Genomic DNA, 23,793 nt, shown 5'->3' with positions numbered 1-23,793 from the left:
TCACCACTAAATCAGCCTACATATCCAACAACACCTGCTCATCTTCATATCCATTTCTCCTCTTTTTTCTAACAGTAAATTATCCTTCGTTAATCTTCCCCAATACACTTTAAGTTCTCTGAATATAGGGATCATGACTAGCTAACTCTATTGTGGTCCCCCAAGCATTTTGTTAGGACTGTGCTCTTGCACACAGGTGCTCAATAAATACTACCCATTTACTGATGGACCGATCCTTGGCTGTAAGCGTAGCTAGTTTTTCTAAGCCACTTTTACAGGGGAGTAGGAGAGGCACAGTGACAACCACAGAGTCAGTGGTCCACAGACGTCAGGAAGAGCAGGCTGGCTGACTTCCCTCCCAGAAATGCCCTCATTGGGTATCACGCACTGGATCAATTGGGGGATGACTTCTGGTCAGACCACTGGAGTGGTGTGCAATTCTTCCCTTCATCCCTTCTTCTGAAGAGAATCACACTCACCAAGCCCCACCAAGTCATTCATGTCTACAGCTACTTAGGATCTAGTCTAGGAGCAGCATTTTTCTCCTCAATTCCTAGATGAGTAATTTGAGGCTCAAACAGGTGAGTGTTTTAAAGCACTCAATCATCTTGCCCCTTACCTCTCTGCTTTTCAACTAAAACCCAACCCACACACCTTGCTCCTCTAATGTCAACTCACTCAGTCTTCCTCAGTCTCATCTATCTCACTGCAGACCTCTCTTCCAAGTCCTGTCTCTGGCCTGGAACACCCTCCCTCTTCATATCCAACAGACTATCATGCTCCCCACCCTCAAAGCCTTATTGAAGGGACATCCCCTCCAAGATGCCTTCCCTAAGCCCTCATTTACTCTTCTCCCACTCCCTTCTGCAGTGCCCTTGCACTTGAATTCGTATTCACCTTTCCCTCAGCGCCACAGCACTTACGTACATATCTGTAATACATTTTTATTGATGTCTGTCCCTTGCCTCCTTCTCTAAACTGTAAGATCGTTGTGGGCAGGGAACATGTTTATCAACTCTGCTATATTATTCTTAGTACAAGTTCTTAGTATACTCCTCTGAACACAGTGCTCAATAAATGCAGCTGATTGATTGATCGAGTATTTTGTACTTCAAAAAAAAATTATGTGAGCCATCAGGAGAGATATAAGTACAGTAATGGACATTTCAGTTGGCAGCCCTTCGGTTCCCAGCATGCTCCGCCTCACATCCTGTTCCTTTAGTCTTCAAGGGGGCATTGACAAGACATCTGAATTTCTTATCAGGGCTTTGATAGTCAAAGGAAAGATCCTGGACCTTTTCCCCTGGGGCACATTTCCCAGGTCCTTCTCCTGTCTATCGAAAGAGATAATGGGTCAGACAGAAAGATACCTGTGCTGAAGAGGGGTGAAACCTTGCTCCAGTAAAAGTCTGGCTCTGGCATTGGTCCCTCCGGTAATTTAAGATAAGGAGGGACTCTCTGGATTTCAGGTAACTTTTGGAGACTTTTGTTGGCTGGGGGTATTTATACTGTCATTTCCCATATCTGCAATTTATTTTAATGTCTGACTCTCCCACTAGACTGTAAACTCCTTGAGGGCCAGACTTGTGTCTTCCACCTACCTTGTACTACACTCTCCCAACCACTTGTACGGTGCTCTGCACACAATAAGTCCTCAATAAATACCTTGGATTGATTTGGGTGGGGGAGGGTGTCGATGGGAGGAAGAAGAATGGGAAGTGCCAGTAAATAAAGAGAAGGGACCACATTTGCTCTAAACAAGTCTGGTTCATTTTTCCTCTCCCTCATCAAGAACTTGGACCAGTAGTGCTCAACAAATACGAGGACTACCCACTTTAGCTTCCTAGCCCTGCCGATTCTAGATGTGTATTGTTTCGGAGTCCCGTTAGATTGACTGTTCCCTGTGGCTTTAACTTCTCTTTTTGTGTTTCAGTGGTTTGCACCCCCTAGGGCTCAACAGACGGGGTGAGGATTCCAGCCCGCCTTTCTGACTGCCTCCAGGGCAACCCAGGGCCAGAGTCCTTCGAGGGGACCACGGTTGCGTTTAGTTCAGAGCCCTGTAAATGCCCACCTTTGTGGACGATCAGCACGAAGAGAGAGGGAGGGCGTTAGCTGATGTGGAAAGGCAACTCTCACTCCTGGGAAAAGGAGACCCGAGGGGAATGAGGACCTGCCTTTGCAAATACGACCCAGGCTGGAGGGGGCAAGGGGATGGAGAGCTTTGAAGCCAAGAGTGAGGAGTTTTTGTTTCATGCGAAGGTTGATAGGCAACCACTGGAGGTTTTTTGAGGAGTGGAGTGAAAGGTCCAGAGCGTTTCTGCAGAAAGATAATCCAGACAGCGGAGTGAAAAATAGACTGAAGCGGGGAGAGACAGGAGGATGGGAGATTCGATGCAATAATCCAGTCGGGATATGTTGAGAGATTGGACCAGCAAGGTTGCAGTTTGGATGGAGAAGAAAGGGCGGCTCTTGGCGATGTCGTGAGGTGAGACCGGCGGGTTTTGGCGACGGACTGGATGTGTGGGGTGAAAGAGAGAGCGGAGTCAAGGATGACCCCCAAGGTTGCGGGGCCTGTGAGCCAGGAAGGATGGTAGTGCCGCCCACAGCGACGGGAAAGTCAGGGAGAGGAACTCTCTTCCCCTCTTCAAAGGCCTGAGAGCTCACCTCCTCCAGGAGGCCTTCCCAGACAGAGTCCTCCTTTCCCTCTGCCCCTCCTCCCCTCCCTATTCTCGCCACTCCCTCCCTCTGCTCTACCCTCTTCCCCTCCCCACAGTACTTGTGTATATTTGTATATATATTATTTCTCTATTTCTTTTATTAATGATGTGTATATAAGCAGGGTGGCTCAGTGGAAAGAGCACGGGCTTGGGAGTCAGAGGTCATGGGTTCAAATCCCGGCTCAGCCGCTTGTCAGCTGTGTGACTTTGGGCAAGTCACTTCACTTCTCTGCGCCTCAGTTACCCCATCTAGAAAATGGGGATTAAGACTGTGAGCCCCACATGGGACAACCTGATCACCTTGTATCCTCTCCAGCTCTTAGAACAGTGCTTTGCACATAGTAAGCGCTTAACAAATGCCATCATCATTATTATTATATCTATGATTCTATTTCTCTATTTTGATGATATTGATGCCTGACAACTGTTTTGTTTTGCTGTCTGTCTCCCCCTTTTAGACCTTGAGCCTGTTTACTGGGCAGGGATTGTCTCTATCTGTTGCCAAATTGTCCATTCCAAGTGCTTAGTACAGTGCTCTGCATACACAGTAAGTGCTCAATAAATACGAATGAATGAATGAATGAATGAATGAATGAATGAATGAATGAATGAATGAATGAATAGGGGCCAAATAAACCATCCACCCACCAGTCGAGGCAGGTTCTGATCACTGGTTCAAGTGAGTCTTTGGAACATAGGAACTCCAGGTCTGAGGGGGACTGGGTCAAAGGGTGTGAATGACTCATGCAGAGCATCACCAGAGCCCAGGTCTGGAAGTCAGGAGGTTTTGGGTTCTAATCCTGACTCCGCCACTTGTCTACTGTGTGACCTCGGGCAAGTCACTCATATCTCTGGGCCTCAGTTACCTCATCTGGGAAGAGGGGATTGAGACTATCAGCCCCACATGGAACAACCCGATTGTCTTGTATCTACCCCAGCGCTTAGTACAGTGTTTGGCACGTAGTAAGCACTTAACAAATACCATAATAATAGCAATTCTCTGGGCCTCAGTTATCTCATCTGTAAAATGGGGATTGAGACTGTGAGCCCCAAATGGGACAAGGACTGTGTTCAACCGATTTGCTTGTATCCACCCCAGCGCTTAGTATAGTGCTTGGCACATCGTAAGCACCTAAATACCACGATTATTATTATGATTATTATTATTATCATTATCCAGTCCGGTCCAGAGGGAGCCAATCCAAATCGAGTCCCTTAGATTACAAGCCCCATGTGGGACGGGGACTGTGTTCGATCGAATTATTTTATCTCTACTTCAGGGCCCAGAGCAGTACTTAATCAATCCCACCATTATTCATTCATTCATTCCTTCAATTGTATTTATTGAGCACTTACTATGTGCAGAGCACACAGAGTACAATTCAACAACCAATAGAGAAAATCCCTGCCCACAATGGCAATATCATGGGGTGGGGGGGCGGGGGCGTCTAGGACTAATCCGAGTTGGCGTAGTGTACAGAGCACGGGTCTGGGAGTCAGAAGGTTATGGGTTCTAATTCCACCTCTGCCACTTGTCTGCTGTGGGAGGATGGGCGAGTCGATTCACGTCTCTGTGCCTCAGTGACCTCATCTGTAAAAGGGGGGTTGAGACTGTGAAAGAGTCTCATGTGGGACAGGGACTGTGTCCAACCCGATTTTCTTGTCTCCACCCCAACAGTTAGTACAGAGCCACCCACATAGTGAGCACTTAATAACTACCACAGTGATTATTATTGTTCCCTGAATGGCCCGGGGTCCCTGAATGAACCAGAACTCTGGGTCTTGAGGGGGAAGGGGAGCAACTCTGCTGCCGCTGGGAAGGAAGGGGGTGGTCGACCGAGCCCCCTTAGAGGGCAACGAATCCGCTCTGTTACAGCCAAGGCCAAACGCCGAGCCTGCCCCATTAAGATAACCACCTCCCATATCCCCCGCCAGATGGTAAGCTCGTCGAGGACCGGTCTATCTACTCAACTATATAATAATAATAATAATAATGGTATTTGTCAAGCACTTACTATGTGCCAAGTGCTGTTCTAAGCGCTGGGGTAGATGCAAGGTAATCAGGCTGTCTCACACGGGGCTCCCTGTCCTCATCCCCATTTCACAGATGAGGTCACTAAGGCCGAGAGAAGTGGCCCAAGGTCATACAGCAGGCCAGTGGCCGAGCCGCGATTAGAACCCACAACTTCCGTCTCCCGAGACCGGGCCCTTTCCGCTAGGCCACGTTGCTTCTCTCTCCCAAGCGATTTGTACAGTGGTCTGTCCAAGGTAAGCGTTCAGAAACTACGGCCGATTTTCCCGGAGGAGGGTTGGAGGGGTGTTCCGGGATCCGGAGAAGCCCCCCGCCTCGGTTTCCCCGTGTCCTCTCGGTCCGGAGAGCCCACCCGGCCGGCGCGGCCAAGGGCACGCGTGGGGGGCGGGACTCGGGGGGTGGCTAGGCTGGGCCGGACAGGGGGGCTCGGGGGGCTGGACAAGGGGGGTCCGTGCTGGGGAGCTGGGCCGGGTGGGGGCGAGGGGCTGGTGGCTGGGAGGGGAAGGCTGGGCCGGGAAGCGGGCCTTGGTGGGGGCAGAGCTGGTCGGGACGAGGGGTGGGTCTGGGAGGCCCGGTTGGGTCTGGCCGGGGGGACTGAGCCGGGGATAGGCCTTGGGGGGCCGGGCTGGGTCAGGCTGGGTGTGGGGGACTGAGCCGGGGGATGGGCCTTGGGGGGCCTGACTGGGTCGGTCCGGGGGGGACTGAGCCGGGGGGTGGGCCTTGGGGGGAGCCTGGCTAGGTCAGGCTGGGGGACTGAGCCGGGGATGGGCCTCGGGGGGCTGGGCTGGGTCGGTCCGGGGGGACTGAGCCGGGGGGTGGGCCTTGGGGGGCTGGGCTGGGCTGGTCCGGGGGGACTGAGCCGGGGGGTGGGCCTGGAGGGGAGCCTGGCTGGATCAGGCTGAGGAACTGAGCCGGGGAGTGGGCCTTGGGTGGCCGGGCTGGGTCAGGCTGGGGGACTGAGCCGGGGATGGGCCTTGGGGGGTGACCCGGCTGGCTGGGTCAAGTCAGTGGGGGACTGAGCCGGGGGGGGGGGGGGTTGGGGGGGGCCTGGCTGGGTCAGGCTGAGGAACTGAGCCGGGGAGTGGGCCTTGGTGGGAGGGCGGCCTGGCCGGGCCGGGTGTGTCCGCGGGTCTGGGCAGAGGGGTGGGCCTAGAGCGGTCCGGGTGGGTCCCGTCCCCCCCTCCGGGGCTCCCGCTCGGGCTGCTGCTCCTCCTCCTCCTCCTCCTCCTCCTCCTCCTCCTCCTCCCGCTCCTCCTCCTCCCCCCTCGGCCCCGGCGCAGCTCCGGCTGCGGCATCACGCGCGGCCGGGCCCCGCTGCAGGATGGAGCGGGCCCGGCCCCGGGGCGGCAGGGGCGGCTTCTTGGCGGGCCGGGGGTCGGTGCTGCCGCCGCTGCTGCTGCTGCTGTGGCTGTGCCCCCAGGCCCCGGGGGGGTCCCCCGCCTGGCTGCTGGGGCTGCGGCCGGAGGACACGGCGGGCGGACGCGTGTCCCTGGAGGGGGGCACGCTGCGGGCCTCGGAGGGCACCCGCTTCCTCCTGCGGGTCTTCTTCCAGCCGGGGCCGGATAACGGGACGGAGGAGCGGGTGCCCCGGCTGCTGTTCGTGGAGGAGCCCCCGGCCCCGGCCCCGGCCCCGGCCCCGGCCCCGGCCCCGTCCCCGTCCCCGGCCGGTCCCGGGGGCGCCCAGCGTTGCCTCGGGGCCAGCGGCCGGACCTCGGACGTGGAGGTGCTGGGTCCCCTGCGGCCGGGCGGGGCTGCGGGGTCGGCCCTGGTGGAGGTGTGGGTGCGGGAGGCGCGCAAGGGCGGCGGGGCGTCCAGCCTGTTCTCCCTGTGCGCCTGGGACGGGCGAGCCTGGCACCACCACGGCGCGGCCGGGGGGTTCCTGCTGCGGGTCCGGCGGCGGGCGGCGGGGCCGGGCGTCGGGCTGCCGCCGTCGGGCTGGCTGCGGGGGCTGGGGGCCGTGCTGCTGCTGCTGCTGTCGGCCCTCTTCAGCGGGCTGCGGCTCAGCCTGCTGGCCCTCGACCCCGTGGAGCTCCGCGTGCTGCGCAACAGCGGCTCGGCGGCCGAGCGCGCCCAGGCCGGCCGGGTGCAGGCCGTGCGCGGCCGGGGCACCCACCTGCTGTGCACCCTGCTGCTGGGCCAGGCCGGGGCCAACGCCGCCCTGGCCGGCTGGCTCTGCGCCGCCGTGCCCCCGGGGCCCGGACACCGGGCCGGCGGCGGGGAGGACCCCGGCGTCCCCTTCCCCTGGCTGCCGGCGCTGCTGTGCGCCGGGGCCGTCTTCCTGGGGGCCGAGGTGGGGCCCTACTCGGTCTGCTCCCGCCACGGGCTGGCCATCGCCTCCCGCAGCGTGGGCCTCACCCGCCTGCTCCTGGCCCTGGCCTTCCCCCTCTGCTACCCGCTCAGCCGCCTGCTGGACTGGGCCCTGCGCCAGGAGATCAGCACCTTCTACACGCGGGAGAAGCTGCTGGAGACCCTGAGGGCCGCCGACCCCTACAACGACCTGGTCAAGGAGGAGCTCAACATCATCCAGGGCGCCCTGGAGCTGCGGACCAAGGCGGTGGAGGAGGTCCTCACCCCGCTGGGCGACTGCTTCATGCTGCGCTCCGACGCCGTGCTGGACTTCGCCACCGTGTCCGAGATCCTGCGCAGCGGCTACACCCGCATCCCCGTCTACGAGGGGGACCGGCGCCACAACATCGTGGACATCCTCTTCGTCAAGGACCTGGCCTTCGTCGACCCGGACGACTGCACGCCGCTGCTGACCGTCACCCGCTTCTACAACCGGCCCCTGCACTGCGTCTTCAACGACACCCGCCTGGACGCCGTGCTGGAGGAGTTCAAGAAGGGTCGGTGGCCCGTCCCCTCCGTCCTCTCCCCCGAGGCCCCCGCCGGCCCTGGGGACCGGGGTTCCCGTCCCCGCCCCGCCACCCCTCTGCGCCGAACCTCTCGGGGCCTCGGCGGCCTCGCCCGTCAAAATGGGGATGGACCCCGTGAGCCCCACGTGGGACGGGGACTGCGTCCGGCCCCGTCTGCTTGGACCCACCCCAGCGCTCGCTCCGGGGCCTGGCCCGGAGCTAAGCGCTTGATGATGATAACCAGTTGGTTATTTTTTAAGCGCTTGCTGTGTGCCGAGCGCCGTTCCAAGCGCCGGGGTCGACAGAGGGTCATCGGCCCGTCCCACGTGAGGCTCGCGGCCTTCATCCCCCTTTTACAGATGAGGTAACTGAGGGTCCGAGAAGTGAAGTGACCTGCCCCAAGTCACCCAGCTGACAGGCGGCGGAGTCGGGATTAGAACCCATGACCTCTGACTCCTAAGCCCGGGCTCTTTCCATTCATTCGTTCGTTCGGTAGTATCTATTGAGCGCTTCCTAGGTGCAGAGCACTGGACTAAGCGCTTGGAATGGACAAATCGGCAACAGATAGAGACGGTTCCTGCCCTCTGACGGGCTTACGGTCGGATCGGGGGAGACGGGCGGACGAGAACGACGGCGATGAATAGAGTCGAGGGGAAGAACGTCTCGTAAAAACGATGGCAGATAAATAGAATCAGGGCGATGTACATCTCATTAAACAAAATAAATAGGGTGATGAAGATATAGACAGTCGAGCGGACGAGTACGGTGCCGAGGGGTGGGACGGGAGAGGGGGAGGAGGAGAGGGAGAGGGGGAAGAAGAGGGTTTAGCTGCGGAGAGGTGAAGGGGGGGGTAGAGGGAGCAGAGGGAAAAAGGGGGGAGCTCAGTCTGGGAAGGCCTCTTGGAGGAGGTGAGCTTTAAGTAGGGATTTGAAGAGGGGAAGAGAATTAGAGTGTCGGAGGTGAGGAGGGAGGGCGTTCCGGGACCGCGGGAGGACGTGGCCCGGGGGTCGACGGCGGGCTGGATGAGAACGGGGGACGGTGAGGAGGTGGGCGGGTAGAAAGAGAGAAGGGAGGAGAGGTAGGAAGGGGCAAGGAGATGGAGAGCCTTGAAGCCTAGAGTGAGGAGTTTTTGTTTGGAGCGGAGGTCGATAGGCAACCACTGGAGGCGTTTAAGAAGGGGAGTGAAATGCCCAGAACGTTTCTGCAGGAAGATGAGCCGGGCAGCGGAGTGAAGAAGAGACCGGAGCGGCGCGAGAGAGGAGGAAGGGAGATCAGAGAGAAGGCTGACACGGTAGTCTAGCCGGGATATTACAAGAGCCCGTAGCAGTAAGGTAGCCGTCTGGGTGGAGAGGAAAGGGCGGATCTTGGCGATATTGTAAAGGTGAGACCGGCAGGTCTCGGTGACGGATCGGATGTGTGGGATGAACGAGAGAGACGAGTCAAAGATGACACCGAGGTCGCGGGCCCGAGAGACGGGAAGGATTGTCGAACCATCCACGGTGATAGGGAAGTCTGGGAGAGGACCGGGCTCGGGAGGGAAGACGAGGAGCTCAGTCTCGCTCACGTTGAGTTTTAGGTGGCGGACAGACATCCAGGTGGAGACGTCCCGAAGGCGGGAGGAGATGCGAGCCTGAAGGGAGCGGGAGAGGACGGGGCGGAGATGTAGATCCGCGTGTCATCTGCGTAGAGATGGTAGTCGAAGCCGTGAGAGCGAATGAGTTCACCGAGGGAGTGAGTGTAAATGGAGAACAGAAGAGGGCCAAGAACTGACCCCTGAGGAACTCCAATAGTTAAAGGATGGGAGGGGGAGGAGGCGCCCGCGAAGGAGACCGAGAATGACCGGCCAGAGAGATGAGAGGAGAACCGGGAGAGGACGGAGTCCGTGAAGCCAAGGTGAGATAAGGTGTGGAGGAGGAGGGGATGGTCGAGAGTGTCGAAGGCAGCTGAGAGGTAAAGGAGGATTAGAATGGAGTAGGAGTCATTGGATTTGGCAAGAAGGAGGTCACGGGTGACCTTAGAGAGAGTCGTCTCGGTAGAGTGGGGGGGACAGAAGCCAGATTGGAGGGGGTCCAGGAGAGAATGGGACTTCCACTTTCCACTGAGACACGCTGCTTCTCTGTTGCTTAACAATCACCACCATTCTTCGCCCCCGATAAACCCTTCTTAACAAATGCCATCGTTACTATTTTTAGGAGGGGAAGCTCTGTAAGGTGAGAGGTGGAGAGTCTGAGGCCCAGAGAGGTGAAGGGACTTGCCCAAAGTCACCCAGCTGACAAGTGGCAGAGTCGAGATTAGAACGCATGTCCTCTGACTCCGAAGCCCGGGCTCTTTCCACTCAGCCAAGCGCTGTTCTAAGCGCTGGGCACTGTGTAACCTCTCCCCTCACCCTCCTCGTCCCCATCCTCCCCCTGGATACCCCGATCTCCAAAGCTCCGCATCTCTCATCCTCCCTTACCGTCCTTCCGTAGCACCGGAGAAGCAGCGTGGCCTAGTGGCAGGAGCCCGGGGTTTGGGAGAGGGAGGGCGTGGGTTCTAATCCCGGCTCCGCCACTCGTCTGCTGGGTGACCTTGGGCAAGTCACTTCTCTGGGCCTCAGTGACCTCACCTGGAAAATGGGGTTTAGGAATCGTGACCCCCATGTGGGACAACCCCATTACCTCATGTCTACCCCAGGGCTTAGGACAGTGTTTGGCACGTAGTAAGCGCTTAACAAATATCATCATTACGATTATTACTATCTGCTCTATTGATGATGGTGGTGGTGGTATTTGCTAAGAGCACCGTACTACAACTAGTAATAATTTTCGTACTTTTTACGCGCTTACTATGTGCCAGGCACCATTCTAAGCGCCGGGATAGATACAGACTAATCGGGTTAGACACAGTCCCTGTCCCACGGGGCGCTCTCAGTCGTAATCAGCGCCTAGTACAGTGCCAGCGCTTAGTAGGGTGCTTGGCACCGAGTAAGTGCTTAGTAAATACCATCGTTATTATTAATCCCCATTTTACAGATGAAGGAACTGAGGCCCTGAGAAGCAAAGTGGCTTGCCCAAGGTCACACCCCAGATGGGTGGCGGAGCCGGGATTAGAACCCAGCTCTGGGGTAGATACAAGATAATCAGTTTCCATGTGGGGCTCATCTAAAAAGGAGAAAGAACAGGATCAAATTGCGTTTTTCAGATGAGGCAACTGAGGCCCAGAAAACTAATAATAATAATGTTGGTATTTAAGCGCTTACTATGTGCAGAGCACTGTTCTAAGCGCAGAGGTAGATACAGGGTAATCAGATTGTCCCACGTGAGGCTCACAGTTAATCCCTATTTTACAGATGAGGTAACTGAGGCACAGAGAAGTTAAGTGACTTGCCCACAGTCACACAGCTGACAAGTGGCAGAGCTGGGATTCGAACCCATGACCCCTGACTCCGAATCCCAGGCTCTTTCCACTGAGCCATGCTAAGTGACTTGCCCAAGATCCCACTGCAGGCATGCGGCAGAGGTGGGATTAATAGTAATAATAATAATGTTGATATTTGTGAAGCGCTTACTATATGCTAAGCACTGTTCTAAGCGTTCATTCATTCATTCATTCAATAGTATTTGTTGAGTGCTTACTATGTGCAGAGCACTGTACTAAGCGCTTGGAATGTACAAATCGGTAACAGATACAGTCCCTGCCCTTTGCCGGGCTTTCAGTCTATATGTATACATACCCATTTTCAATAAGAAGGGAACATGTTAGGTGCTTACTATGTGCCAGGTGCAGTAGTCAGCACTGGGGTAGATACAGGATAATCAGGTTGGACACAGTCTTTGACCCACATGGGGCTATAGTGTAAGTCAGAGGGAGGAGAATTTAATCCCTATTTTACAGAGGAGAGAACTGAGGCACAGGGAAGTTAAATGAACTTGCCCAAGTCATATAGCACACAAGTGGTGGAGCTGGGATTAGAACTCAGGCCCCCTGGCTCCCAGGCCCATGCTCTTTCCACTAACCCACAACCGTTTGCATGTCAGTCAAACACTCCCTAGCCCATTAAATCTTCTTGAACCAACAGCTACTCTAAAACAATTTCCTCTTGCATGAGTTTTTTCAAGAATATAACTAAAAATAATAACTGTGGCATTTGTTAAATGCTCATTACATGTCAAGGACTGTTCTAAGGTCTGGGGAAGATACAAGATAATCAGATTAGACACAGTCCCTTCCCATACAAGGCTCACATCTAAGTAGGAGGGCGAACAGGTATTAAAGCCCCATTTTACTAAGGCACAGAAAAGTGAAGTGACTTACTCAAGATCACATAGCACACAATTGGTGGAACCTGTATTAGAACCCATGTCCTCTGACTCCCAGGACAGTGCTCTTTCCACTAGGCCATGCTACTCCTCAACCTTTTTGAAGAAATGACTAAATTTGGAAATTGTAATTTTCCCCAGAATCTGCAGTTTTTAAACAGAACTTTTTTGGGTGTTCGATGCATGTGATCTAAAAATCCTGTAAGTAATAGATGCAGTGGTTATAAACGAAATTAATGCCATAAAGTCTAACTTACCCCCACGCCACTCTGAAATACGTGTTAAGGAGTTTGGGGTGTCCATGTGCTAGAAATACCATTTCCACTTTCCTAAAACAGAGGAAACAAGTAGCTTCCTTCCTTGATAGGCTCTGTCTTTTCTATATTTCCAAATTCCCCTCTAGGCAGTATAGACTTAACACTGTCTCAGCTCATGTTCTTTTGCTTCTAAAGGGAAAGACAAAGCTGCCTCTGAAATCCTCTTTCTAGTGAGCAAGGCAGGCCCTCAGAGCCAGTAACTAGGTAGGAGAATTGAGGGGGAGGGAAAAGGAGGCTGAGCCAGAGAAGGCGTCTTGGACCAGCAATGATGCCTGCAATGAGGGGTTGGGAGGGAGTTGTTAGGGTAGATACAAGGTAATCAGGTAATTCAATAGTATTTACTGAGCGCTTACTATGCGCAGAGCACTGTACTAAGTTATCCCACGTAGGGCTCACACTCTTCATCCCCATTTAACAGATGAGGTAACTGAGGCACGGAGAAGTTAAGTGACTTGCCCAAAGTCACACAGCTGACAAGCGGCGGAGCCGGGATTAGAACCCATGACCTCTGACTCCCAAGCCCAGGCTCTTTCCTCTGAGCCACGCTGCTGGTCTTCTGACCCCCAGGCCTTTGCTATTTCCACTAAACCACACTGCTTCCCATCTCTTCCTCTGTCCACTCTCCTTCCCCTACCTGCCTCATTCAATAGTATTTATTGAGTGCTTACTATGTGCAGAGCACTGTACTAAGCGCTTGGAATGTACAAAGCGGCAACTGATAGAGACAGTACCTGCCCTTTGACGGGCTTACAGTCTAATCGGGGGAGACGGACAGATGAGAATGATGGCAATAAATAGAATCAAGGGGAAGAACATCTCATTAAAACAATAGCAAATAAATAGAATCGGGGGGATGTACATCTCATTAACAAAATAGATAGGGTAATGAAGATATATACAGTTGAGCGGACGAGTACGGTGCTGAGGGGATGGGACGGGAGAGGGGGAGGAGCAGAGGGAAATGGGGGAGAAGAGGGTTTAGCTGCGGAGAGGTGAAGGGGGGTAGAGGGAGCAGAGGGAAAAGGGGAGCTCAGTCTGGGAAGACCTCTTGGAGGAGGTGAGCTTTAAGTAGGGTTTTGAAGAGGGGAAGAGAATGAGTTTGGCGTTCTGGGACCGCTGGAGGACGTGGCCCAGGAGTCGACAGCGGGATAGGTGAGGACAGGGGACGGTGAGGAGGTGGGCGGCAGAGGAGCGGAGCGTGCGGGGTGGGCGGTGTAAACAGAAAAGAGAGGAGAGATAGGGAGGGGCAAAGTGATGGAGAGCCTTGAAGCCTAGAGTGAGAAGTTTTTGTTTTGTGCGGAGGTCGATAGGCAACCACTGGAGGTTTTTAAGAAAGAGAGTGACATGCCAGGGCTTTTCTGCAGGAAGATGAGCCGGGCAGCGGAGTGAATAGACTGGAGGGGAGAGAGAGGAGGAAGGGAGATCAGAGAGCAGGCTGACACAGTAATCTAGCCGGGATATTACAAGAGCCCGTAGCAATAAGATAGCCGTTTGGGTGGAGAGGAAAGGGCAGATCTTGGCAATATTATAAAGGTGAGACCGGCAGGTCTTGGTGACGGATCGGATGTGTGGGGTGAACGAGAGAGTTGAGTCAAAGATGACACAGAGGTCGCGGGCCTGAGAGACGGGAAGGATGGTCGTACCATCCACAGTGATAGGGAAGTCAGGGAGAGGACAGGCTTGGGAGGGAAGATGAGGAGCTCAGTTATGGTCATGTTGAGTTTTAGGTGGCAGGCAGACATCCAGATAGAGATGTCTTGGAGGCAGGAGGAGATACGAGCCTGAAGGGAGGGGGAGAGGACAGGGGCAGAGATGTAGATCTGTGTTTCATCTGCATAGAGATGATAGTTGAAGCCGTGAGAGCGGATGAGTTCACCAAGGGAGTGAGTGTATATGGAGAACAGAAGAGGGCCAAGAACTGACCCTTGAGGAACCCCAACAGTTAGAGGATGGGAGGGGGAGGAGGAGCCCGCGAAGGAGACCGAGAATGACCGGCCAGAGAGATAAGAGGAGAACCAGGAGAGGATGGAGTCCGTGAAGCCAAGGTGAGATAAGATGTGGAGGAGAGGGGATGGTCGACAGTGTCAAAGGCATCTGAGAGGTCAAGGAGGATTAGGATAGAGTTGGAGCCATTGGATTTGGCAAGAAGGAGGTCACGAGTGACCTTGGAGAGAGCAGTTTTGGTAGAGTGGAGGGGACGGAAGCCAGATCGGAGGGGGTCCAGGAGAGAATGGGAGTTAAGGAATTCTGAGCAGCGAGTTTAGATGACTCGTTATAGGATCTTGGAAAGGAAGGGTAGTAGGGAGATAGGGCGATAACTGGAAGGGGAAGTGGGGTCGAGAGAGGGTTTTTTTAGGATGGGGGAGACGTGGGCATGTTTGAAGGCAGAGGGGAAGAAGCCACTGGAGAGTGAGTGGCTAAAGATAGAAGTTGAGAGGAGGAGATCGGGGCGATGGTTTTTATAAGGTGAGTGGGAATGGGATCCGAGGCACAGGTGGAGGGGGTGGCACTTGCGAGGAGGGAGGAGATCTCCTCTGAGGATACTGCAGGGAAGGATGGGAAACTAGGGGAGAAGGTTGGGGGGAGGGGAGGCAGGAGGGGGAGAGGTGACTTTGGGGAGCTCAGACCTGATTGTGTTGATTTTTGTGATGAAGTAGGTGGCCAGATCATTGGGGGTGAGGGGTGAGGGGACGGGGAGGAACAGGGGGCCTAAGGAGAGAGTTAAAGGTCCGGAACAATTGGCAGGGGTGACGGGCATGGGTGTCGATGAGGGAGGAGAAGTTTTGCCTGGCGGAGGAGAAGGCAGAGTTAAGGCAGGAAAGGATAAAATTGAAATGGATAAGGTCGCCTTGGTGCTTGGACCTTCGCCAGCAGCACTAGGAAGCTCGAGCATAGGAGCGTAGGAGGCGGACAGAGGCGGGGACCCAGGGCTGTGGGTTAGTGGAGCGAGAGCGGCGGAGGGAAAGGGGGGTGAGAGAGTTGAGATGAGTAGAGAGGGTGGAGTTGAGAGCACTGACCTGATCATCGAGAGTGGGAAGAGAGGACGGGGGGCAAGGTGAGGAGAGATGCTTTTGGAAAGATGGATGGGATCAAGAGAACGGAGGTCTCTGTGGGGGAGCATCAGCCCTGATTCCCTAGCTTTATTAAATTACGGAATAGATTAACCCCATCTCCAGCGGGTACCATAGTCTCTCTCATCTCGAAGAGGCAGGGTGTCCTGTGGGCCTGGAAGTCCACAGTGGAAGGAATGGCCTTTGCTCAGCCAAACGGGTCAGGGGGTGACTGAGGGAGGGGAGAGAAGGGCGAGGGCTTTCATTAATGCCACCCGTTTGCCCGTTGAGCAAGATCTGGTTGCATTTGCCGAACATCTGCTACCTTTCAGACTGCCCATCACCCCTGCATCATACAGAAGGGAGCAGTTAAAGGTGACTAAAAGGAACTCTCTCTGAGGTATTCTTTCAATTTTCCACCTGCACATTGCCTCTGCCCTAGCAGGTGACCCTGGGCAGAGCCCCACCTAGGGCAGAAAAAGTGTTTAAACAAACTGAGGGGGACCTCCGTGTTGGAACTTCGATAGATTTCCTGTCTCCAACCCCCTCCGTCCCCCAACGAATGAACAGAAACAAAGTCCTGTTTCCTGGATCGTCCCTGGTTCATTCGTTCAGTCGTATTTATTGAGCGCTTACTTTGTGCAGGGGATCCATTGTAGTTCAAAGCTGGGAAAAGAGGAAGGGGGTGGTGGGCCTGCCATGTGGCCCTCACCTGGGAACACACACTTCATTTAGTGGTTGGGTATCATTTGTCTCTTGTCCTAGGTGATGGTCGGCTGTCTTAGTTCCCTTCCATGTTCTATCATTTAGTGCGGATGCTGCAGTTCCACAGTGGTTCTTCTCGTTTGGCCCGTTGAAGGGGAAGACAGTCAGTGTAAAAGCTGACCGCAATGTGTTATCGCCTGTCTTACCCAAAGGCTTTTGGATGCTGCTTTAATCCTCTTGTTTATTATGCTAAATCTCTGCCTTCAGAATAGAATGATGAAAAAAACACACTGCTGCAGACTTGCAATGAAGGAAGGTCTATAGTTAATGGCGTCTTTTCTTCCTTGGGGTAGTTCTGCGTTGAGTCCTTTCCATAAAGGACTTGCCCCAGGATATCATTTCATCCCTTCCCTGCTGGCTCTCATGGAACTTGTTCTGTGGTAAAATTCTTTCTTCACCGAAAAATCGGATGAGCTCTTCGATTTGGCGTATTCTCTGGAAGTCCAACAGCATTTCAGGTCTAACAAAAGAAAGGTTAAGCGATCACAGAATGGAAACCTGAATGGTCCTCTAGTCTGCCTTCCTATTTTATGCAGGGATACCCCTTTACTCCCAAACAGTGGAGTGGCACACCTATTTTTAAAGACCTCCAAAGAAAAAGGTGCCTCGGACTCTTTCACGTGCCTCTCCCAAAGTTTAAATACTCCCCCTCTCAAATTTTTTTTTCATCAGAGCCGCTTCATTCCCTGCTGTTTCCGTTTCAACCTATCTTTGCTTCTCTTGAGTAAAGATGGGCAACAGCTGGTCACCATATTCTCTGTACAAAACCCTCCATGTACTCATATCATTAGAGTTCAATTTGACGTCATATTTTAGCCTTCATCCCAGCTTCCACACTGTAACTTTCTCCCTCCCTCCAACCCAAAGGCATGGAGTGTGTGATCCAGTGAAGGCTACAAGGTTCCATTCTTCTCTTCCCCTTTTAAGCTCTGGATATTTTATGTGAGTCTGCGCCCCTGAAGCCCTAAGGGCCTTTATGTAGTCACTCTGCCTTCCTGAGACTTTCATTTCCTAGTGATCCACTGCTTGTTCTCCCCTGCCCCTAGACCTCCCTCTTCAGATCTACTCTCTTTCATTGCAGTACATGCTAGTTAATGTGGCATCTTCTCCAAACCCCTGCCCTTCTTTCTTAACAATCAAAATTTATCAATGCCTCCCACCTGGAGCAGAGGTTTGTAGGGATGGAAAAGGGCTACATCACCACTGATAGAATTTTTCAGACTCTGATAATGCTGCTTTTGAGAGTTGGGCTTTTTGTTGTTTTTTTAGAATTGCTCTCTTGACCTCTGAAATCTCAATTAATCATTCAATGGTGTTTATTGAACACTTATTACTAAGCGCTTAGGAGTGTACAATACAGTGGAGTTGATAGACATGTTCCTTTCCCCTTTTGAGGAGAAACATTGATCTCTCCCCTGTAAGCAGGTGGAAAAGGAGAAATGACCCAAAAAATGCAACCTCTGAACTGTATGAAGGGATGGCTGTGTTGGTCTGATTCAAGATGATTTACCTTTAGTTCAGTAGAGGTGACATTTTGTGGTCATTTTTCTCTTCGTGGCAGAATACTTCTCTAATTTTGGTATGCCGATTTTAAAAAAAAAAACCATCCACCACTGAGTCAGTGAGGTCTCTTTTATCCAGGTCCAGAATGATGCTTCAGAACAGTATTTTGTTGTTGAAGAAGTAAACACCCGTGTCCACAGCACTTTACAAACCCACCAGACACTGGTGCTGACCTTGCATCAGATCCTTGACTTTCTGGAAGGGGATCCCACAGCCAACCCAGTGCCTCTGACCAGGCCAAAGCAGGATGAATGGGTCCCTGCTTTAAGTGAAGTAGTCATTTTTCTTGCCCTAAGCAGTTAAGACTTAATAATAACAACTGAGGTATTTAAGTGCTTACGAGGTGCCAAGCACTGTACTAAGTAGATTCAAGATAATAATAATAATTATGGTAAAGCTGTTCTAAGCGCTGGGGTAGATACAAGGTAAGCAGGTTGTCCCAGGTGGGGCTCACAGTCCTAATCCCCATTTTACAGATGAGGTAACTGAGACTCAGAGAAGCTAAGTGACTTGCCCAAAGTCACACAGCTGACAAGTGGCAGAGCCAGGATTAGAACCCACGTCCTCTGACTCCCAAGCCTGTGCTCTTTCCACTAAGCCACGCTGCTTCTCCAAGTCTCACAAGATAATCAAGTCTCATATGGGACTCAGAGTCCAAATAAGAAGAAGAACAGTTATTGAATTCCCATTTTGCAGATGAAAGATCTAAGGCAGAGAGAAATTAAGTGATTTGCCCTAGGCCATAGAGCAGGTAAATGGCAGAACTGGGATTAGAACCCAGGTTCTCTGTCTCCCAGGCCAGTGTTCTTTCTATTAGGCTGCACTGTTTCTCGTTAGACCTGGATAACATGTTTAATCCCCACCTGTATATTCTTTCTTTTTGCTTAGTACACTGTGCTGCATGCAGTAGATGATAAATATAGTTACTACTATCTGTGCCTGCCACACCCCAGAGCTATCCTCAGGTAGCATCTTTAGCTCTTGAGATTATAGTTGGCTGGGCTTGGCATCTCTGCCCTCTCCCAAAAGGAAAGGAACTCTCCTTTTTTCTCTCTCTTTCCCCATCCTCTCTTTCTCTCCCCTCTTCTCTCTTTGCATAACCCCTTCTATCTAATCAGGAATTTGATAACTGCCTCACTTCTCTCCTGGGAGAGTTTCTGTATCCACCCCAGTACTTAGCACGGTGACATCAAGTGAGGGCTTAATAAATACTCTAAGCATAGTCCTATCCTTTATGAGGCTTTTTAGATCTAGGCTTTCTGTCTCTTATATAAGAGGTGCTGGTGTTGGGCCTGAAGGTGTTTGTCTTCTTAACCCCATTCACCCTTTTCACCATTTCAGTTTTGTAACTTGCCATTTCGTGCTGCCGCGTTTCAGATGCCCCCCAAGGGAACCTGTCTCCGGGTTGGGAGGGGAGTTAAGCTTTTTGTATAATATAAGCCCTGCTTCTCTCTCTGTCTGTCAACCAGTGGTGCTCTATGGGAGTCAGTTCTGAGGTGAAACAAAGTTTGGGGCCGGTGTTATCACATCTGTCTTCGTCTGCTCTCCTTCCCCCGTGGTCAGGGACTGGCAGACTGTTGGCGGCCTCTGTCCTCCCGCTGCTCTACCACTCCAACTGCTTTCTCCTGTCCGAGCCAGACCGATAGCACAGCAGATTTCATCCAGCTGCCTGTCTGTCCCCTGCTTCAGCATCTTAGGCAGCTGCTGGGCCTCAGGGACAGCTCCGCTCTAGGTCCTGGGTAATAGTGTACAGGAATTGCCCCAGCTTCAATCAATCAAGAGTATTTGTTGAGCACTTAGTGTGTGTAGAACATTCTAGCAAATACTTGAGAGAATACAATCCCTCAAAGTTTGGTAAACATGATCTCTGCTCTCTCCCTGGCCCTAAACCTAGGAATCAAACAATGGTGTTTATTGGGCATTTACTGTGCGGAGAGCACCGTATGAAGCTCATGGGAGAGTACAATACAGCACATTTAGCAGACACGTTCCCTGTCCTTAATGAAGTGTCTGACCTAGTTAAGAGGAGCAAATGCTTTTGTTCTAACCTTCTTGGTAACTGGGAAAATAATCAGGCAGATGGTTTGTTTCCCTTCCTCTTCCCTTTTTTTTATATCATTTGGAAGCAGTTGTTTTCACTGTAAGACCTAAAGGGCAAGGATCCTTTCTCAATCATTATTTGTAAGTTCCCACAGTGCCTAGAATAGTGCCCCGCACACAGTGGACACTCAATAAATGCAATTGACTGGTTACAGGAATGTAATTGTGGTTTGAATTGAGTAATGCTTAATCAAAATGCCTTCCCTCACCAAATGCAAAATACATATAGGGTACCAGGTTCCCTATCCAAAGAGCAGTTTCTAGAAGGGAGGGAGAGGAAATGTGCTCTGGATCTGCTGCCGTTGCTTCGATTTCTATAGAGAGCATTGCCGTCTGCATCACTTAAGGCCCCCTAACTAGCTGTCAGGTCCGAGGAAGTGGTCTGGAAGAGCCAGGGCAGCCCAGTGAGCGAGAGGTGCTTCTTCTAGGAGGGAGGTGAGCTGGACCCCCCCGGCCCCAAGAATGACACGGAGAGGCTGAAAGGCCTAGTGGAAAGAGCACATGCCTGGAGTCCGAGGACCTGGGTTCTAATCCCAGGTCTGCCAGTTGCCTGCTGGGTGACCTGGGACGAGTCACTTCACTTCTCTGGGCCTCGGTTTTTTCATCTGTACAATGGGGATTCAATATCTGCTCTCCCTTTCTACTTAGACTGTGAGCCCCATGTGAGAGAGGGACTGTATCTGACTGGATTAACTTGTATCTGCTCAGTGCTTAGAACAGTGCTTGACACATAGAAAGCACTTAATAAATATAATAATCATAAATCATGCCAGGGCTCTGACCCGGGGAGGGGGGAGGTCCTGGATTAAGGACTCTGTGGTGACATGGGGGCTGGGCTGCCCCTCACCAGTCGGGGGCTCTAGTAGTTTTGTGTGCAACGAGGCCGACTTTGCTGTGATCCAGTGCTGGGCTTCAGTGGACCACCAGCAGAGCCAGCCGGTTCCAGGTGGGGACCCAGGGCCACAACAGCTGCTCCAAGGTGGAGGTGGAAAGGACAGTCAGTTTCCCTGCAGCCACTTCAGCTGCCTGGGACAGCAAGGTGTGGCCCTCTGCCCAGGGGTCCGTGAGATTCCCATCATCTAACCCCTGGGCTGCAGGGGAACGGGAGCAGCTGTGAACCGACCCCCACCCAGAGCCTCAGCCCACCTCCTGCTCGTTGCTGCAGCTTGAAACATTTCACCTGACTCCCCGCCCCTGAAGTGTCTGCCCCCTTGACGCTGCCACTGCCCTGCCAGTGAATGCCATGTCCCTCCTGCAGCATTTTGCATGTACTGGAAAACTTGAAAACTGGCAGTGGCAATGCCCAAGTGCCATTTTGATTAAAATCTTTTTTTTTGTTTGTTTTTCAGCCCTGATTTACCCCTTACTCCCCCACGCCCCGCACCCTCCCATCTTGTCCCCACGACGTGTCCACTTGGATTGCCCGCCGACACGTCAAACAAATGTTCAAAACTGAACTTCTCATCTTCCCTCCTAAACCCACTCCTCCTCTCAGTTTCTCCATCTCCACTGACAGCACCATTATCTTCTCTGTGATTAAAGCCCACAAAGTTCCTCACTATCATTCTGCTCATCAATCTATTACTAAAATCTGCTGATTCTTCTTTATAATAGTAATAATAATGACAGTATTTGTTAAGTGCTTACTATGTGCCAAGAACTGTTCTAAGCGCTGGGGTAGATACAAGGTATTGAGGTTGTCCCATGTGGGGCTCGTTGTCTTAATCTCCCAGATGAAGTAACTGAGGCACAGAGAAGTTAAGTGACTTGCCCAAAGTCACACAGCTAAGTGGCGGAGCCGGGATTAGAACCCATAATCTCTGATTCCCAAGCCTGTGCTCTTTCCACTAGGCCATGCTGCTTCTCATGAATCTTCCCCCTATCCCATCTTCTCCACATAGCCATTACCTTGGTTCAAGCACTCTCCATAGCATGACTGGACTGTTGAATCAGGCTCCTCACTGGTCTCCCGGCCTCCAGCCTCTCCCTTCATCAGTCCGGGTACCGCATTGCTGCCCAGATCACTTTCCTGAAATATCGCTCAGGACATATCTCCCCATCTCCTGCAAACCTTTCAAATGACCTATTTCCATTGGCTTCAAGGCTCCCCATGATGGCTTTACAGTTTTAAGCCCTCCTCCCCGGCTTCTCCCCTATTCTTACTTTCCCTCCTCCCAAACCTTCCTCCTAACTGAACTCCTCTTTTTCTTTGTTCATATTGTTCCCGGGCCCTGAAACACCCTTTCCTCTCAAATTTGCCAGACATCAATTTTTCCTCATCTTCAAAGCCCTCCTAAAATCTCACTTTCTCTAGCAAGTCTTTCCCAATTAATTATTAGGATCTCCTGAAATCATATCAACACTTCAACTGCCCTTTGCATGTATGTATTTATTTATGCCCATTCACAGCTCTTGTGCATGCTATGTATATTTGATGGAGCATTTCATTTATTCTGACTCCATCACTTGACTTCTTGGTGCCTCAGTTTCATCCTCTGTAAAATAGGAATGAAATAATTCTTCTTCCTCCCTCTAAACTATGAGCCCCATTTGTTACAGGTGACTGTGTCGGCCTGATTATCTTGTATTGGCCCCAGGACTTAGTACAGTGCTTGACACATAATAAACACCTAAAAAACCCCACTGTTATTATTAATGTCATTGTTATTATTCTATGTCCATCTCCCCTAATACAGTGCAAGCTCCTTGAGGGCAGAGAACTTGCCTTGTGCTTCTGACATACTTCCTGAGCAATTAGTACATTGATTTCAGTAGGTGCTCAGTAAGTGTCATTATTATTGCTATTACGTAGAAGGAGATTAGTCAAGATATACACCATGCTAGTTATTATTCTAATTCATTCATTCAGTCACATTTATTGAGAATTTACTCTGACCAAAGCACTGTTCTAAGCGCTTGGGAAAGTACGATATAACAACAGACATATTCCTCCCCACAAGAGCTTACAGTCTAGAGGGGGAGAAAGACATTAATATAAATAATAGATAAATTACAGCTATATACAGATATATAAATATGTGCTGTGGAAATGGGAGGGAGGATGAATGAAGGAGCAAGTAAAGCAGTGCAGAAGGAAGTGGGAAAAGAGAGGAAGGCCTTAGGGAATGCTTCTTGGAGGAGATGCGCTTTCACTAAGGTTTTGAAGTGGGGGAGAAGAAATTACCTGTCTGATATGAGGAGGGAGAGTATTCCAAGCCAGAGGTAGAATGTGGATGAGAGGTCAGCGGTGAGACAGTTGAAATCGAGTTTCAGTGAAAAGATTAGAGGAACAAAGTTTGCGGATTGGGTTGTAGTAGGAGAGTAGCAAAGGAGAGGGGGCAAGGTGATTACGTGTTTTAAAGTCAATGGTCTCCTTAAGTGCTTTGTATGATGCGGAGGTAGCTGGGCAACCACTAGATTTTCTTGAAGAGTAGGGAAACATGATCTCAGTGTTTTTGAAGGAAAATGATTCAAGCAGCAGAATGGAGTGTGGACTGGAGTGGGGAGAGACAGGAGGCAGGGAGGTCAGTGAGGAGGCTGATAAAATAACTAAATCAGGATAGTGCTTGCATTAATATGGTAGCAGTTTGGACAGAGAGGAAGATGTGGATTTTGGCGATGTTGTGAAGGTAGAGCTGACAGGATTTAGTGATGACTTGAATATGTGGGTGGAACAAGTGAGAGGAGTCAAGGATAATGCCAAGGTTACAGGCATATGAGACAGGAAGGATGATGATGCCATCATAAGTGATGGGAAAGTGAGTGGGAGGACAGGGTTTGGGTGGGAAGATAAGTTCAGTTTTAGCCATATTAAGTTTGAGGTGACAGGAGGACATCCAAGTAGAATTGTCTTGAAGGCAGGAGGAAAGGCGAGACTGCAGAGAGGGAGAAAGGTGTAGAATTGGGTGTCATCAGCATAGAGGTGCTAGTTGAAGCCGTGTGAGCGAATGAGTTTTCCAAGGGAGTGGGTGTAGATGGGGAAAAGAAGGAGACCCAGAACTGAACCTTGAGGGGGACTCCCAGAGTTGGGGATGGGAGGCAGAGGAGGAGCCTGCGAGAGAGACCGAGAATGAGACTGAGAATGAGTTAATATCTGACA

The 23,793-nt window shown here is 52.0% G+C and overlaps 1 protein-coding gene across 1 annotated transcript in view; it reads left to right on the top strand.

Moving 5' to 3' along the window:
• The first annotated feature begins 6,070 nt into the window (after positions 1 to 6,070).
• Positions 6,071 to 23,793, top strand: part of CNNM1 (cyclin and CBS domain divalent metal cation transport mediator 1) — a 74,027-nt gene continuing 56,304 nt past the window's right edge. The window contains exon 1 of the mRNA XM_029059887.1: positions 6,071 to 7,592. Coding sequence (XP_028915720.1) covers positions 6,071 to 7,592 — 1,522 coding nt within the window. The remainder of the gene's footprint in view (positions 7,593 to 23,793) is intronic.

Source organism: Ornithorhynchus anatinus, chromosome 3 (assembly GCF_004115215.2).
Source record: "Ornithorhynchus anatinus isolate Pmale09 chromosome 3, mOrnAna1.pri.v4, whole genome shotgun sequence".
NCBI lineage: Eukaryota > Metazoa > Chordata > Mammalia > Monotremata > Ornithorhynchidae > Ornithorhynchus > Ornithorhynchus anatinus.
Note: the sequence above shows the minus strand (reverse complement) of the source record. Positions and strands in the feature narration are given on the sequence as shown.